General features: G+C 41.3%; 1 protein-coding gene across 1 annotated transcript in view; it reads left to right on the plus strand.

Moving 5' to 3' along the window:
• FBN2 (fibrillin 2) overlaps window positions 1–18,216 on the plus strand; it is a 220,903-nt gene that overhangs the window by 148,924 nt on the left and 53,763 nt on the right. The window contains exons 24-34 of the mRNA XM_057748982.1: window positions 1,671–1,898; window positions 2,435–2,560; window positions 6,967–7,095; window positions 7,875–8,000; window positions 9,989–10,114; window positions 10,605–10,727; window positions 10,848–10,973; window positions 11,327–11,452; window positions 12,557–12,679; window positions 14,976–15,098; window positions 16,760–16,885. Coding sequence (XP_057604965.1) covers window positions 1,671–1,898; window positions 2,435–2,560; window positions 6,967–7,095; window positions 7,875–8,000; window positions 9,989–10,114; window positions 10,605–10,727; window positions 10,848–10,973; window positions 11,327–11,452; window positions 12,557–12,679; window positions 14,976–15,098; window positions 16,760–16,885 — 1,482 coding nt within the window. The remainder of the gene's footprint in view (window positions 1–1,670; window positions 1,899–2,434; window positions 2,561–6,966; window positions 7,096–7,874; window positions 8,001–9,988; window positions 10,115–10,604; window positions 10,728–10,847; window positions 10,974–11,326; window positions 11,453–12,556; window positions 12,680–14,975; window positions 15,099–16,759; window positions 16,886–18,216) is intronic.

Genomic DNA, 18,216 nt, shown 5'->3' on the forward strand with positions numbered 1-18,216 from the left:
TATTTTTAAATTATAAATTAAATGAGTATTCAAAACATGTATATTTTTAAAAGTATTCAAAAACTATGTAATAAATATTTTTAAATTATTATATTCAAAGATTTTTAAGGTATTTTAAAAACAGGGATTTTTAAAGTTAGTAGCATTGACATATGTACACTACCAAATGTAAAATAGTTAGTGGGAAGCTGCGGCATAGAGCAGGGAGATCAGTTGGATACTTTGTGATGAAATAGAGGGGTGGGATGGGGAGGGTGGGAGGGAGGCTGAAGAGGGAGGGGATATGGGGACATATGTATAAATACAGCTGATCCACTATGTTGTGCAACAGAAACTAACCCAACATTGTAAAGCAATTATACTCCAATAAAGATGTATAAAAAATAAAAATAAAAATAAAGTTAGTAGTAAGAAAAAATGTTTGCAATGGTATACAGTTGAGTTATTACAAGTAATACAAATTTCATTTTAAACTAATTTTTGACAGCATATTTAAATTTGGATACAAAGTATGACTGTAAAATCATACGGAATTGTTTAGAAATCATAATATCCGAAGTCTAATAATAAAGTAAACTTCCTTTTGGAATTTTATTCTTAAATTATCTCCAAAGTTTAGAAAAAAGTAAAGTATCTTTTAAAGATGACAAAGTAATAGTATCAGTATGGTCAAATAACTAATGAAATCAAATTGCCTTCAGTAAACTAAATGATGCTATATATGAATTTATATCATTGATTTTAAATTATCACTCAGCAAAATAAATTCTTAGTAATATCATTCAAAATCATGCCTTTGTAATATTCTAAGAGGATATATTGGATTCTTCATCCTTGTACTTTGGTTAAATGCTTTTTGTCACTACTTAAATTGTGCTACAGTAATTCACTGTGGCTGTGGATGTGAGAACGTTTCAAGAAGAGATTGGCATATGAAAATGGAAAATATTCTGAGGACAGCAGAGATAAACGGCTCTGATGGAAATTGATCTAAATCAGGAGTTCCAAACTCAGATGCTTGCAGGGGCCAAACAGTTAACATAAATGAGTGAGTTGATAATAAGGAGTGGTGGAGACTGCAGCAAACTGTAAAGCACATGTACTATCCAGATGTTTCCAAATTAACACTTTAATTTCTATGCAAGCCAATCAAAACATTCACAGGCCGTATCTGGCCAGTGTGCTGATGCCGTTTTGATTCCTGATGTAAATATTGATATGAAATTCGGTAGTAAAGCACAGAATTACTCTGCCAGGCTCTCATAACATTTTACATACCTAATTCAAATGCTTTGTTTCCCTACCTAATCCCAGAATCACGTATATTTTAGTGACCCTAAAATATGCTAAAATCAATTTGTTATTTCTGATGTAAGCAGTACAAAAAAGCCACCATAGGTGATGATAAGAAGGAATCTTGTCCCAAGGGAACCTTTTCTTCCTGAAGGTGTCATGTGAGAATTAGGTAATACTGAAGGAGAACCCGCCTTTGCTCTCTTTAAATGACTGTCATTAAGGTGTCCATTTCAGGGGGTCAGAGACTCTGTCTCCTGCCCGTTAGTGTGTCTCCTAGGCCTGGCATCATGCCAGGGACTGAGCAGATGCTTGGTATGTGAATGTTCGGTGAATCTTTGAGCTTCACCTCAAACTGGGGTTCCCTCTCTCCGTAGATATCCGCATGGAGCAGTGTTACTTGAAGTGGGATGAAGACGAATGCGTCCATCCTGTTCCTGGGAAATTCCGCATGGATGCCTGCTGCTGTGCGGTCGGGGCCGCGTGGGGCACTGAGTGTGAGGAGTGCCCCAAACCTGGCACCAAGGAGTATGAGACCCTGTGCCCGCGGGGGCCTGGCTTTGCTAACAGAGGAGACGTTCTTACTGGGAGGCCATTTTACAAAGGTAGCTATCAGCAGCGCGTTGGCTCCTCTGCACTAAAGCTCGCCTTCCACATTCTCTGAGAATCGATTTTGCTTTAAACCTTTGATTTCCCACTTTATTTTCTTTGTTAAACAAAGCACGCGACCAGCCGTATGGTCCAGGAGTGTAAATCACCTATACAAGTTGGTATTGAAGGGAAGATACTAAAAAAGACAGCTAATCTCACTTTTCTTACACCTTTCTACTGTACCGCTGCTTTCCTCAACACAAGCTTGATGAGATGCAGCCCTGATGTTGCAAAAAGTTCTCTGTCTCCCCTAAATTTTACAAAACAGACAGTCAGAAATAAAGGGATCAGAACTGTTCAATAAAAAATATAGAATCTTTTTCACAATTGAAACTTTCTGTGTGGTGTCCATGTAATCATTGAAAAATTTGATATCCCCCATTTTTACTTGAGTACATTATTTTCCATCGTGATAGATTTTTAACTTAAAATGATAAACCTACTCTTTTATATCAGCCAGCTCTACATTCTAGCTCTGTTCTGCTTGTAGATATCAATGAATGCAAAGCATTTCCTGGGATGTGCACCTATGGAAAGTGCAGGAATACAATTGGAAGTTTCAAGTGCCGTTGCAATAGTGGTTTTGCTTTAGACATGGAGGAAAGAAACTGCACAGGTAAGACTGTTCTTCTCGTGTATTGGGTAAACCCTGGTTCTCTTTCTTCTCCTTTTTGAAAGTACTGCCTTTAAAAACCCATCCCCTCACTAGGAACATGTAAATTGTTCTTTTTATTTCCTTTTCCCTACTCTTAAACCACTTCTCCAAGCACACTTGTGAGAGAGCTGCAAAAGAGCATGAAAATAATATTTGTTCTACCTACAGGAGCAACATAACACATAATGATAGGATTTTCAGAATATATGAGTAGTAAAGAATGTAGCCATTAAATCAACACTTGTATAAACTTGACATTCTGTTACAAATTTTAAGGTTTGTAAGAGAAGTTGTAACTTATTTTCCTCATCTGTGGGCAGTTTTCTTACTAATTATGCTTTGGTCACAATCTGTATCCTTATTTTTATCCATAGCCATGCCCTTTAAGAAAAGATACAGAATTCCAGGTTTTTCTATTAGATAATATAACAAATTATTCCAAACACTCGAAGCGTATCTCCCAGATCTTATTTTCGGAACTCTCATTTTTCATATTCTCTTTGGAATTTTCCCTTTCCTTCTGCCTCACTACATCTTCATGATCTCCATTGAAGGGTCTCTCTTGACTTCTTTCTAGATTCCTACTCCGTAAGGTCCCACGGATTCACTCTTGGCCCTACCCAGCCTAGCTTGTCCCCAATGCATTTCAGAACTATCCATCTGGTCTTCTGGAGTTCTGCTGTCTCGTCTTCCTGCTGTGCCTTCCATGCTGATCCCAGACTCCTAACCACCTCACCACTGTTTTCTCCACTCGGGACTGCTGAACTTGGCGGGGAGAGGCTGAGAAGAGCTGACTGAGGTCCCAGCATTCACCCTCAACCAGGCCTTCACAGATGCTGAGCGATGCTTGTACTCACCTCTTTACATCCCTTAATAAATTTCTTTTAGCACCTCTTCTAAACCCCTTCTGACTCACACACCATCTCATATTGCTATTCTTTCCTTTTCTTCTTTATTGGAGTCAAACCTGATTGCTAGGACCCTTCTCACACACCCTCCACTCGGGTATAAAATTTCCTTTTCCAGCCCTACTCTCTCCTCTACTTCCAGAGAAAGAAATGTGATGTTCTTCTGCTACGTTCCAGGGAAACTCTCTGCTTTCAGTGTCCTTTCCTCCTCCTGCTCCAGGCCCTTCGCAGCAGAGTTCACTCCTCCTCTCTCTCTCTCTCTCTCTCTCTCTCTCTGGCATCTCCCCCTCTTCACTGGTTCCTTTCCCTAGATATGTAAACAAATACGGAACATCGCATCAGCCCTCCTTTTTCCTCCAGCTACCATCCTCTTTTCCTACTTTCACCTCTCACTCCTCTCTATTAACTCACCATTTGCGTTGCAGGCCCTTGAACTTTCGAGTGCTGTCCTCTCTCCTTCACACACATCTATATGCCTTTGCCAAGTTCAAAAAAGTCTTTCTCTCGGTGCAGGTGCTCCTTGACCTCTGGCCAACCCCTCCTCAATCGTCTTCTCTCTTAGCTTGCATGGTACTTCCCCGTCTCAGCTGTCCTATCATGACTATGATGTTCCTTCTCTAATCTTCCCAGATTTTTCTTGCTTTTGGCGTTTTCCATCCCTTGGGCATTTTCCAATGTGCTCTGCTCTCACAGCATTCTGCCTCTCCGAATTGCATCGACCATCAGGCTTTTTGGATGGCCTTTTTGGACGACTGTTGAGCTGACTGCTAGGTGCCGTCTCTAGCCCTTTATTCCTCCTGAGTTCCGCTCCCACATTTCTAACTTCCGTCCGGACACTTTCTCTTTGTTTTCGTCTCTGTTCATCCCATCCCCCCTCCTCTGCCTAGGGACTTCCTTGTATGTGTTAACAGTATCATTTCACTTAGGACTGCAGCCTCACACTTAATTTTGACACCTCCCTCGCCCAACAGACAAGTGAAAAAGTTACGGTATTCTTCCATCACAATGACTGTTTCACATGCTTGTAATATTTCTTCTACACTAGTACTGATGCAGGCTCAGCTCCTTAGGAAGCAGACTCTGGGCAGAAATCAGCATGCGGGAAGGTTATTAGGGATTGGTCTTGGGATCGACGACTTGGGGAGGGAAGGAAGGGAAGCAGAAGTGAGCTGAGGGAGAGGTTGGGCTGTGACACAGTCCCAGTGTGGTCCTCAGCCCGCCGCCCGGGAGCTCTGCATCTGGGAGGCACACCACAGTTGTCTGGAGTTAGGGCCGAGGGGCTTGGCTTTTGTGTACCCACATGATGACTCTTTGGATACTCATGTCCAGAGAAGGGCTGTGACTGTGGGGAAGGTCCTCTTAGCTGAGGCGTTTCCTAAAGGTAGTTCCCCCCCTCGGGACTTTCTGCCAGCTGCCGTCCTGACAGCTGAGGGCGAGGGTAGTCCTTCCTTCCTGAAGGGGGACTGGGCAGCACATCGCAGGGTCTGCTGTACTGCAGAGCCCTCCAGCGGCTTCCACCCCAGTACTTTTCCAGTCCGATCCTTCATTTTCACAGCCACCAGGTGTTTCATCCTATAGCAGGGCTGGGATTGTGTAACTTCCCACAAGACAGCTTCCATTGACTCAGATGATCATAGACCTGGATGAAGACGCTTTTCCAGGTCTCACTGCCCTATTTCTGGTGTGAAATTAGCCAAGTCACTTAATGGTTCTGAAACTCACCTTGTTTAAACTGTATAAGAGAGAAGTTTGTTGACAGCACTGTGGTGTTGTGGGATGCCGTGTGAAAGGTCCGCGGGACACGGTTGGCTGCCCTTCTTCCCAGCAAGTCGGGCCCATCTTCTGCTCCCCAAGCTGGTGCCCTCAGTAGCCATACCCGTCTCAGCTGTACTCACACTCGTTATCAGCCTCACTGTAACTCACTGCTCTCTGAAATGCGCTAGTTTTCTTCACCCATGCATTTTATATCTTGCCTTTCTAATTATTCTACATCTTTAAACTTAGAATTTCTGTGCAGCCTTCCAGGATCAGTTCAAAAGCCACTTCCCTCAAAATACTAATTCCTAACAGAGAATAGCTTGCATATATACACCACTCTATGAGACAGGAACTGTTCTCAGCATTTAAGAAATACTGGTTCACTTACTCCTAAGAGGCAGGTGCTCCTACACACCCCGTTTTACAGATAAAGAAACTAAGGCACAGAGAAATCAAGCCCCTACACCCGAAAGATAACAGAAGTGGGACTTGTGCACAGCTGTCTGGTTCCAGAGTTCATAATCTACACTATTCAGCTCCCACCACATCGCTTCAGGCAAAATGTGTCCCTCCTCTGTCACTGAACGTATCCTGTGCTGTTCACATGTCTCTCATCACCGGTTCCTAGATGCTGGTAGACAAAACGTGAGAGAACTGCTATGCATAGTTACCTGCTTAACTGAAGCAATCAATGTTGTTAAGACTCTTGTTTAAAAGAAAGTACCTGCATTTTCCAGAGTGTCCTGCATTTGGGAAGATCAATAGAGAAAAGCTGGGAGACAGCAGGGACTGAGACCACCCCCCCAACACCCCCCGCCAAGAGAATGTGTGCAAATTAGCCATTTATAAATCCAGCGATAGAAAAACTTAAAAATTAAAATTTACCAGAATAAACAGATGTGGGCAGAAACATTTTTTCCATGGTGACAAAAATGTTTAAACAAGTCATGTTTTCTTAATTTTTACAGACATAACTGCTCTGTTGAAAAACTGATTTCAGGAATGGGAGCTTTCTCATAGAATCCTGTTTTTGAGAATATAACACTGCTATTAAAGACTCATCTACTGTAGTATGTAAAAAGTGACAGACACAAAAGCCCATCATCGTCCTTTGTTTTTAGTTTTAAAATTAGATCAGTAGGCTCTTCCATCTGAACGTGACACAAAAGCACAGCTGGAGCGTATTCCACAGGCCTGCCCTATATGTGCGTCCTCTGGCTCAGGGTTCGCTGGTTGCGTCTGCCTCTGAGGCTGTCTCTGCGGCTGGCCAGGCGCCCCTACTCAGAGGCAGCAGCCCCCACATGCCTCCACCAGAGGTGGACGTGGGCTAGGGCAGCAGCACCAGCATCGTGCACGGCCACGGCTTCCCCGTGCGCCACCTGCCTTCACCAGCTCTTATCACAGTTGCTTGGTTCATCCTTCTGTTACCATTTCTAAGCCACAGAGAGAAATCCACAATTCCAGAATTCTTAAAGGCAAAAAGGCACCACCTGCGCGTTGGCTGCGACCGTTTTGGCAGTTGGGGAAGGAATGTGCCTGCAGCCCTGTCCCCCTCGAGGGGGATCTCCTGAAAGCACATCCTTCTGTGGCCCTCCCCTGACTCCTCCAGCACCTTCGCTTGGGAGGCCACATCTCTCCGTTCTTGACCTCTCCTCATCTCACTCTGGTTTTTTTGAATTTCTTTTAAACCCTGTGAACTAGACATCGACGAGTGCAGGATTTCTCCTGACCTCTGTGGGAGTGGGATCTGTGTCAACACGCCAGGCAGCTTTGAGTGTGAGTGCTTCGAAGGCTATGAGAGCGGCTTCATGCTGATGAAGAACTGCATGGGTAAGCCTCCCGGGCCAGCGAACGGCCGAGCACACGCTCCTGAGCGCGATCCTGGCTCCTCTCGCAGCTGTTAACAGCACGCTTGGCAAGGAGCTGTGGCGAGAGAGAGAACAGATCTAGACGTCAGACAGGAAACCTGCTCCTCGATAGCTCTCGGGGAGCCCCAGCCTCTTGGCGCCTTAATGGCAGTGAGATATTGAGACTGGGTTCTGTTTATTTATAGAATCTGCAGTCACCACAGACTAACTACTGAGGAGCAACCCACGTGAAATGTATCCCATTAGATGGTGACCCTCGAATTTATATTCTCATGGGAATCCCATGTTCTTTTCCTTACTCGTGTGATGTTACAAACACTCTTGGCACTGCCCACCTTTTAGCCCGCTGTTTCATTGCTGATGACTTATAGGACTCCCCTCATGGGATATCGAAAGTGATCAGTCTAAGATTTTTTTCATTTTTGATTAGAGATGGAGACGTGTGGTGTCCGGAGTTTAGAGTGCTATGAGGTGAATATTGTTTATTTTCAATAAGCCTGTGAGCCTGCTTATTTCATACAAGTAAACGCCTTGATCGCTCACTCTAGTTCGGAGTAGAACCTTAACCTGTTATCTGCTAATCGTAGAGAAAGTGAGGAGGGCGCGATCCCGTCTTCCATTAACCCGTCTCTCACATGTGAGTCCCCGCGACCGCAGATAATACGTCTTTCTCCCATGCTGTGTGCGTGGCCGTTTTCTTCCTCGGAGTTCTTTAATGGCTCTCACGTTTTTACCTTTCAGACATTGACGAATGTGAACGTAACCCTCTCCTTTGTAGGGGTGGCACCTGTGTGAACACTGAGGGCAGCTTTCAGTGTGACTGCCCACTGGGACACGAGCTGTCAGCGTCACGTGAGGACTGTGTGGGTGAGTCTGTCTCCTCGGCCCTCCCGGTTCAAATGGTTTAGAGCACAAAGATCGGAGGTCGTTCTCGCGAACGTGTTGTTTTTGGCATGTGAAATCTAGCTGATTAAAATTTGGGAATTCAGAGTCCGTACGTTCAGGCTGTGTCTTTAGAGAATGCGTGGCCCGGTTACCCTCTTTTTTGTTCCAAGTGCCCTGGAAAGGACCCTGTGGGAGGGACGCTGTGTCAGGCCTTGCCGTTCCCTCTTGCGGGTCGGCTGGGATGGGACAGCTGCTCCGGTTGGAAGTGCTGCTCCCTGGTAGTTCACCTGTGCGCACACCTGTGCACAGAATCCACTCTGTGCCCCGCGTCTGTCATCACGGGGTCTGTCACTTGTGTGTGGGCACACGCGCTCCCTCCAACCCCCTCCTCATGGAAACACTGAGGCCTCTTTACCAGCCCTGAGCTCCGTGGGGATGGTGGTGGTCTTGAAGCATTCCACGGGCTTGAAAACTTTGATTTAGCCAGGAAGTGTTTTCCTCACCATAAATCTTTCTCGAAAGAGTAAGCAAATAAAGCAGTTTAAAATAGAACAGGTCCCACGCCCCCGAATAAAAACATAACTTGAGCACACCTCCTGACTACACATGTATTTATTTATAACCCGTATTTATATCGCTATGCTAATGATCAGGTGAATCTTAAATCATAGGCCAGACATTATTTTTTTCATTTTTAATTTTTTTATTGAATGGAAGGTTCTTTCAGTTCTGTCGTGCTTTACAGTTTTCAAAAGTTTTGCATACGTGCTTTTGTGTCATCCCATAATAACCCTTTTCTTCTTAACCCCTCCCCCATCTTGCCCTTTCTGTATCCTTTCCCACTGGTTACCACTGGTTTGTTCTCTGTGTCTGTGAGTCTGCTTCTTTTTTCAAACAGACATTTCTAAAAGGTGAAGTTAAAAGTTTTAAATATTTTTAATTCTGCTTTAATAGTAGTACAGAAAGCTTTTTCACACAGATAATTAGAGACTGTTTATTCATGGTTGTGATACCAGTGATTCAGAGATCTATTTCTAAGTTCGGTTTATTTTGCTAATTAATTTCCATGGATTTTATAGCTGGAAAAAAGTTCCCCTCAGTGGTATAATGTACATTATAAGATACGTATTTTTGCATGTTCAATAAAGTAAATAGTTTGTAATTATAGACGTGAATCTGTTGCATCGCCTTCTTAGTAATTTTGAGAATTTGGGATGAATTTCTTGTTGTATATGATTTTTACCTTAGATTATGTTTGACAAGTGACTTGTGTGAGGAAGTGTCACTCTACCATTTTTCTGCTCTTCTCTTTCTGCATTATTAGTACTAGTTTCTTCCACAGATCTTTGCAGATTAGTTTACTTAAAAACAGGTACTATAATCTGTACTCCACTTATCCAGGCCCACTAAGCACAATGCCATGAAAACTTACAAAGTGAGGGCCCTATTTTCAGCCTCTCTGTTTTGTGGAAGTTTCCCTCAGGAACGTTTGTGTTATTTAGGCAACACGAGGCCATCCAGTTAAGACCAGCTGTGCGTGTCAGTGTGAATTCATATGTTAAGTATTAGCATGCTTTATTTCTGGATGTGCTATGTGGATGTGGTCTAACATGGTACTCACTAGCCACATGTGGCTATTTGAATTTGATTAAAATTAAATAACATTAAAAGTTCAGTTTCTTAGTCCCAGTATCCACGTTTCAGGCCCTCCGTAACAGCTGTCTATTGGATGGCACAGATACAGAGCAGTTCCATCAGCGTGGAGAGCTCCACTGGGCAGTGCGTTCATAGACAGAACGAAGAGAAATATAGATTCCAGCGTTTTCTTTGAACTGCCGCAGGAGATCATCTTATTTCCCCCTGAAATAAATACAGCCCTTTGGAGACCACTGCTCCAATGCAGCATGTTCTTGATAGTTTAAGTCATGTTGTGATTTTGTAAAATATTAACTCTCTGTATCTTTTTATAGATATTAATGAATGCTCCCTGAGTGACAATCTCTGTAGAAATGGAAAATGTGTAAACATGATCGGAACTTACCAGTGCTCCTGCAATCCCGGGTACCAGGCCACACCAGACCGGCAGGGCTGTACAGGTACGGGTAGGCTAAGCGGGTCTGAAACTTGTATTTCTCAGGTCAGTCTAGGAATGCTTCTGGCACTGAATGTGTAATGACATCGATGGGAGTCCTTTGTCCTAAAAATGAATCTAAGAATGGGAGCAGATCTCTAACATGCTATGATTTGGTGGTTTTGCAGAGGAAGCTCTAGTTTTATCATAGGAAACATCATATATATATATGTGTGTGTGTGTGTGTGTGTGTGTGTGTGTATTTCATCCTATATTGTATTTCTGAGTTCTTTAATCTTAGATTACTAGAGCTAAATGTCAAGTGGAATGCTGTCTAAAAGGAAGTGAGAGGAACTGAGAAAGGCTAATGGTACAATGATAAATCAATATGAACAGCGGGGAGAAAAATCCAAAGCCATTTAAGGATTGTCTGCTTAAAAAGAAGGAGAGAAGCTCTCTTTCTTTGTTTTAAGTAAGTAACCCTGACAAATAACGCGGGGGCAATGTTTTCGCAGATATTGACGAATGTATGATAATGAACGGAGGCTGCGACACCCAGTGCACGAATGCAGAAGGAAGCTACGAATGTAGCTGCAGTGAAGGTTATGCCCTGATGCCAGATGGGAGGTCATGCGCAGGTACAGGAAGGAAAATACACAGACTTTGTACATCTTATAAATCTGGCTCCAGATATTTTGAGTGGAACTGGATGATGAAAAAATATATTTGAGCTTAATAAAAGTCATCCTTGTTTTCAGATATTGATGAATGTGAAAATAATCCTGATATCTGTGATGGTGGGCAGTGTACCAACATTCCTGGAGAGTATCGCTGTCTGTGTTATGACGGGTTCATGGCTTCAATGGACATGAAAACATGCATTGGTGGGTACCATAAGAACAGGATAAATATTTATGTGCAGTAGGAGCACACACACATATGCACATGAGAAGAGGCTTTTTCGGGGTTTTTTTAAATTTTTATTTTATATTGGACTATAGTTGATTTACAGTAATTCAAACCATTGTGTTAGAAGATGTAAAAGCTGAAAAGGAAGAATTATTTGGAAAAAAATCCTTAAAGACAGTATATTTATCTGTAATACAGAATCCTGCAAGTACATTATATTTTAAATTTATTTACCTATCTCAGTATTACGCTATTCAGTTTTAAAGATAGCTTTTGAATTACTAGAATGAACAAGTATTAACCAAGGGGTTGAAAATCAATTTCCTAGATGTGAATGAATGTGACTTAAATTCAAACATCTGCATGTTTGGGGAATGTGAGAACACCAAGGGATCCTTCATTTGCCACTGTCAGCTGGGGTACTCAGTGAAGAAGGGGACCACAGGATGCACAGGTAGGTCTCAGGCTTGTATCCCCTGTGTTTCAGCTTCCTGTGTTTCAGAGGGTAACTTTCAGCATCATTTGTTCTCTGGAATTTCTCGTACTTTCACTCACACCAGGTTGTGACAGTTATGTGTTGGGTAACTGGCCTAGCGCATGTGTGATGCGTCTGTCTCTTCTCTGCGGTAGATGAGCAGGGTCTCAGCCACTGAGCCGCAGACCTGGCTGTGGCCTTGCACGTGGAGCAGGAGAGTGGGCGTGGAATCAAGCCCCCATGGTTCTGATGTGCTCTTGGTGGCTTTTGGAGCAGTGTTCACTTTCTTAGTAGAACTGCTGCCCAAACAGGAGATATACGTAAGGAAGGAGCACCAAAAGACCTGGAGGAATCCCAGTTGTTACTGAGTTTTGCAGTTCTTTTAAACTAACAAAAATTAATGTGAATTTATATTTAGACTCTTTGCTTTGCTTTCGTTCCCCTATCTTTTTCTCTCTTCTTCACTCCTCTCTTTCCATGTGCTTTTGCCTCCTCTCCTCCCTGCCCAAATTTCCTCTCTTCACCTTTTTTTTTTTTTTTTTTTTGGCCCATCCCATCCACTTTATCTCTTATTCCTGTTTTCTACTAAATAGTTTTAGCCTTTTGAAAGAGGGGATGGGGGTTGAAGTCCCACGGTCAGTGCTTTGGGCCAAATGTCCATCCTTGCTCAAGGCTCTCGTGTGGTAGTTTGCTCAGGCCGGGTGGTGGGTGACTTAGGGTGCACCCTAGGCCTTAAGCTGACACCTCCAGGAAAGAGCAAGTAACGAAAGAACTCTGCATGTTCATGTGTGTGTACCACATACACAGGCACGATATACATATACTGACAAAAGCATCTGGTCCTTTTCCAGGGAACATTTCCAGTGAATATTTTTATATATTCTGGCTGGCAATTTCTTTCAGGCAAGGCCTTGTTTGATTGGGATCACGAACTTCCACATCTTGTTGGAGTCTAAACATATTAAAAGTGACGTTAATGTTTTCTCTGTTTACTTTAAAATTTTGCCTATACAGAAATCTATCTCGGCAGTAGAATTATTTAGGTTGTATCTTATCTTTTTCGTATTAACTATGGTTTCTCAGATGTGGATGAGTGTGAAATTGGTGCCCACAACTGTGACATGCATGCCTCATGTCTAAACGTCCCAGGAAGCTTCAAATGTAGCTGCAGAGAAGGCTGGGTTGGAAATGGCATCAAATGTATTGGTGAGTAGTTTGCAAATATAAATAACCTTCACTAAGACACAAAATCCCTAGAGGCTCTTCTTTGCACAGTTGTTAACCTACATACTTGAATAGGAACATGCGTCTTACTTTCATTTATTCTCTTGAAAATCAAAGGCCGTCTTTCGTTGCAAGATAATCCCTGCCTCAGAGTTTCCTTTAACCTTGGTATAAATGATCAAATTACAACAGTATGCATGGGCATCTGCTTTTTCATGTGTCGTTGTTGAGTAAAAATTATTTGATGTGCAGCCAGAAATCCAAACAGCTATAGGATGAAAAATGACTAATGTATTTTTCTAGTCTTCTCACTAGTAGTAGTGAGATTTAAAACCCAGTGAAACAAATGAGGGGAATGAAAAGTTTTTTTTTGTTTTTTTTTTTTTTCAGATAACCTAAGTCTGTAGTAAGTGGTCATTACCAGCTTCTTAATAGAAAATAGAATTCTTCCAGAGAAATCTAAATGTTTTGGATTCCAAGAGGCCAGATTAGAAAGAATGGAAAAGCAATTGCCCTTCTCCAAGTTTCATAGTTCTTGATCAGAGTCTAATAAGTCCATTATAGCTGTGAGTTAAAAAACTGGATTTTACCCTTGATGTCATTCATAATGCTGCTTAATATGTTCAGTATTTTATGTGCCTCAACAATAAGACATGTCGCAACTCTTAAATATTATCCAGGTCAATTTAAAATACAAGTTAAAGCAAGCAAAACCAACCTCCCCATGATTACTTATTAAAAGCTGATAAGCCTACAGTAAGGAATAAAGGATACTTTTAAGATCTCTTATTAATAGTATTAGTTAATTTGAATGTACTTTGTTATCCACTCGATTGTTTTATACTTGTTAAATGTATATGAGCTGACTCCAGAATTTGAATTATTATAGTTTTTCAATAATTTTGCTAAGGAACATTCTATCATGGCGTCACTAAGTCCAGTAGCTACCAACGCATGTCCAGCCATCTCTCTATCATTAATCTCACAACTTTTCAGCCATATCCCCATTCTCATTTTTCTAGTCCCATTTGTTTACTGTTCATCCCTCTGTTAGCCTCCCTTTTTTTTGTGCTTCTTGTCCATCTATCACTCTGGCCAACTATCGAAAAATAGCCTGCCTTTAGTACAAAAGATTTAACTATGTCCAGGCACCTCCACTCCAAAATGTCATCCAAATCCATCTCCTCCTTTCCATCTCCATCTCCATCCCCCCACTCTAGTCGCAGCCACCTTTCTCTCTCTTGGTCCCTCCCCCCCACTTTCTCTCTGTTAGTTGCTGAAAGAAGCTCCTCATATGTTTGCTCACTCCTTCTCTGGTCCTCCTCAAGTCCATGCCCCACATAGCAGCCAGGTGGATTTTTGAAACCATGGATCTGATTTCTTCACAATTGTCATTTTAATCCATCAAATTTAGGATAAAACTCGGCTTTCTTCACGTGGTTTACAAGGCCCTATGGCATCTTCCCACTATCTCTACAGCTTCACCTGCCATCTTCCTGGGTCTCCTACGTTGTGCTTTATCACTCTGACCTCCTTTAATTTTTGTTACATCAGGCTTTTTTCCTTCTCAATGTCTTTATACGGCTTTTTTTCTCTCCGCGAGGAAGACCCATCCCTACTTCTGTTTGCAGGTCAGTTCTTGCTCATCCTTCAGGTGTGAAGTTAACTAAAAATTACTTCCTCAGTGGGGCTTTCCTAAATCCCTACAATCCAAATTAGACACCCTACTTGTTTCCTCAAACCTTGTAACTTTTCTTCACGGTACATGTATAACAGTATTTAATTTAATTTTCTGTGTTTAACATCTGTCTTTTCCACTAGACTAGGGGCTCCATGAAGTCAAGAATCATATCTTGGTTTCCTCATCTATAAAATGAACTTGAAAACTCTATGGTAATTGTCCTGCTCTGAAATTCAGTATTATCTTGAAAATTGACCCCTTTTTTAGTGATAAGGTAGCCAATGATAAAATTCACCCTCAGTGGAAATCAGAAGGAAATCTAGCCCTGGCTTTCTTTTAAACATTATAGCTCTAGTTGATTAGATAGCTCACAGAATGCTTGAGCTAATTATTTTGGCCCATGTTTGTAGCATGAGTGTTATGGATCATAGGTTGGAGGTCTTAGAAAATTAAAACTGCGATTTGACCGATAAACAGAAACACGTTCCATTTGGTCTGTTTACATTGAAATTAAGACAAATAAAAATCTTTCTTCTGGGTGTTTAAATATTCCATTTTCATTTCGGAACTTTATTGCTACGTTCTCCTGACCTGTAGATCTGGACGAATGTTCTAATGGAACCCACCAGTGCAGCATAAATGCTCAGTGTGTCAACACCCCAGGCTCCTACCGATGTGCCTGCTCCGAAGGGTTCACTGGAGATGGATTTACCTGCTCAGGTGGGTGAGGTCTGATTTTCACGGGACACCCTATATGTTTTCATCATCAGAAGAAAACTGTAGTTAAAGGAGGCTGAAATCACTACCTCTATTTTTACACTTGACTTACAGGTGAATATGTGTCTTTTGCTTACATTAAACATAAATACCTGGAAGATTTTTAAAATCATGACATTTATTGCTATTATGTACTCTTAATGACTGTCATTTCCTTTTATTCATTAGTTAACATAAAGGTCAGAAACACAGGCTCTGGATCAAACCACCTGGATTCAGATCTTGCCTGTGCTGCTTACTGGCCAAATAGCCCTAAGTAAATGACTTAACCTGTGTGTCCCTAGTTTCTCCATTTTGAAATGGACCTGATGTTAATAATAATAGTCATACTCTTTCCCTTTTCCTTTTTTGTCACTGAATGAATGACATATTGGGAAAACTATTCAGCTTCTTAAAATAAAATCTGTGACCCACCCAATCACTGCTATTTATTGTGTTTATTAAAATCTCAGTTTATCACATGGTATTGAAAGGATTAAATGGAATAATACAAGGAAAGAGCTTACAAACATGCATCGTAAGAGCTCAGTAAGTGGGTGAATTCATTCTGCATTCCTTGAGGATAAAATATCCACTCATTATATTCATGTAAAAACTAGATCATCTTGCTGGACATTAAGAATGATACTTTTAAGCTTGAGAGATAGGTGTTTATCAGTTGAATTCCAGTGCACAGTTTAAACCCTAAATTAAAAGATAATTTTTTCTAATTATTGACATCAAAAACACAGACTTACAGTTTTCTAATGCCTTTTTAAGAAAACATGTTTATTCACTTGTAATGCTTCCTTACTTTTAAACCTCAGATACTGATGTTTCTTAATATGTCTCTGCACTGTGGCGTGAAGGCAAGGGCATGGCCTTGGTGTCAGACACAGCTGGACTTAGACCCTGGCTTAGCCGCAAATTAGCTCACTGGGACTCCCATGGCTCAGTCGGACATTTTTAGCCTCGGGTTCTACCTCACAAAGTTGGTGAACTAAGTGGAAACATGCATGTCATGCAACTAGCACACTCCCTGGCAAATGTTAGATCCTGAATAAACATTGGTTTCTGTCCCTCCCCCCTTTTTCTATTTGATAGAATCAACTAAATTATCTTGAAGTTCTATAAATAATGCTCATTTATGTAATTAAAATAAGAATATTTTAATGAGATTGTAATGGCATGAAAGAAACTCCTCATTCCCATAGAGTGTCCCTAACTTGCTTAAAAATACTTGAACTAGTGAAAAAGTTGTTCATTTTAATACTGTAGTTTTCAAGTGAATTGACGCCATGTTAAGATTACTTCCAATGTTCTTGGTTCTATTTAAACGATGTTGGTATAACACTCATGCATCAAATTAGCACTGAAGAGAACTCAGACAGATGTGAGAGGCACCTCGTTCCTCCTGTTTATCATAATGGAATTGAGTATTAGGCCATAGATTAAACAGCTCTACTATCAAGTTGTATGCCCTTATTTAGGTGTACATGGATATTGTTGTTTGATGTCATTGAGCACTGACTCACACCAGTGAGACTGGTTTAGTTATAGAGGAGAGAAAAAAATGTGTCATGAGATTTGGAACTTAATAGAGATGTAATTTGCTTCTTCAACAGATGTTGATGAGTGCGCAGAGAACATAAATCTCTGTGAGAATGGACAATGCCTCAATGTCCCGGGTGCATATCGCTGCGAGTGTGAGATGGGCTTCACTCCAGCCTCAGACAGCAGATCCTGCCAAGGTAGGTCACCAGGATTCCAACTCACTTCCAAGTTGGATCCACTACAGTAAATGAAACCACAAAAAGGGCTGGAACAGGCTCCACCTGGAAGCAGAATACACAGCACATGCTGCACATATAAAAGTCATTTGTTTAAGCATGGATTATTTTGCCGAACGAATAATGATGAAGGTGGCTTTCATCTCTTATGAAGTTTTCCTGGCCAAGAGCCAAGAGTTGGAACTTTAGTTTATTCATTTTTTTAACTATTTCTTTTTTTCGCTTCTTCTGTTTTTATCACTAAATGAATGAAATATGGATAAACTGTTCAGCTTTTAAAATATGATATATTATGTACCTCAATCACTGCTATTTAATGTGTTTATCAAAATCTAAACAGCTTATTTTTGGCATTACCTTCATGCTTTAGTCGGCTCTCTGTATGTGTGGGACTGGAAGTCCTCTTCAGGGACTCATCAAGAACTGCACCTTCTGCTTAATAGTCTTGTCTCCTTCCTCTAAGTTATGACATCACCCTTTCCTAGAAATGGGACTTTGTGACTAGTGTGATATCTTTCCAAGAAAAAGAATTTGGATTTTCTCTTACATTAGAGACTCAATTCATATTACATAGAGTTTGAGCCATCATTGTTTTCATAAGAGTACATGAAAATGTAAATAAAGTAAGGAAAAGGATTGAAAACAATTCATATGCCATAAGGTTTTAACAAAATTAGTGATTCATAGAAAACCTTAAAAAAATAACTTCAGCGCGCACACACACACACACACACACACACACACACATTTCACCAACATCAACCAGACAAAAATTGCACAGTCCAGGGTAGCTCGTAGTAGAGCCTTCCTCTGCCCCGCCATCAGAAGTGTCATTGAAGAAAGAAAGTGTGCCTAAAAGATCATGGAATTTTTCATAAATATCCACCAATTTGGAGAGAGTCAGCACAAGAGAATGAAAAGTAGGCTCTGGGAAGGTGATATTAGAAACTGAAAGCATTCGTGCTTCTACTTTGACCTGCTAGGTTGGGCTGAATCTAAGCCATTTTATACAAGGCAGCTGTAGAATGAGCTTTATTTTTGTCCTAGTCCTGGTTGCTTCTAAGCATTGAAGTCAGTTAATAGAAGCTGTGAGTCGATGTGGTTACGGAATAACATGATTTATTACCCACGTCAGCTTGACAAGAATTGTTGGGAAAAAGAACAAGTTAGCAGTAGTCAGACACTTTGCCAACATAAAATTTCAAAATTAACCCTTTATACATAAGACAGCATTTCCCCTTCATAATTCTGTTCTATTACCTGTGGCCTAGGCTCTTCCAAAACTTCTCCCA

This window comes from Hippopotamus amphibius, chromosome 1, assembly GCF_030028045.1.
Source record: "Hippopotamus amphibius kiboko isolate mHipAmp2 chromosome 1, mHipAmp2.hap2, whole genome shotgun sequence".
Classification (NCBI taxonomy): Eukaryota; Metazoa; Chordata; class Mammalia; order Artiodactyla; family Hippopotamidae; genus Hippopotamus; species Hippopotamus amphibius.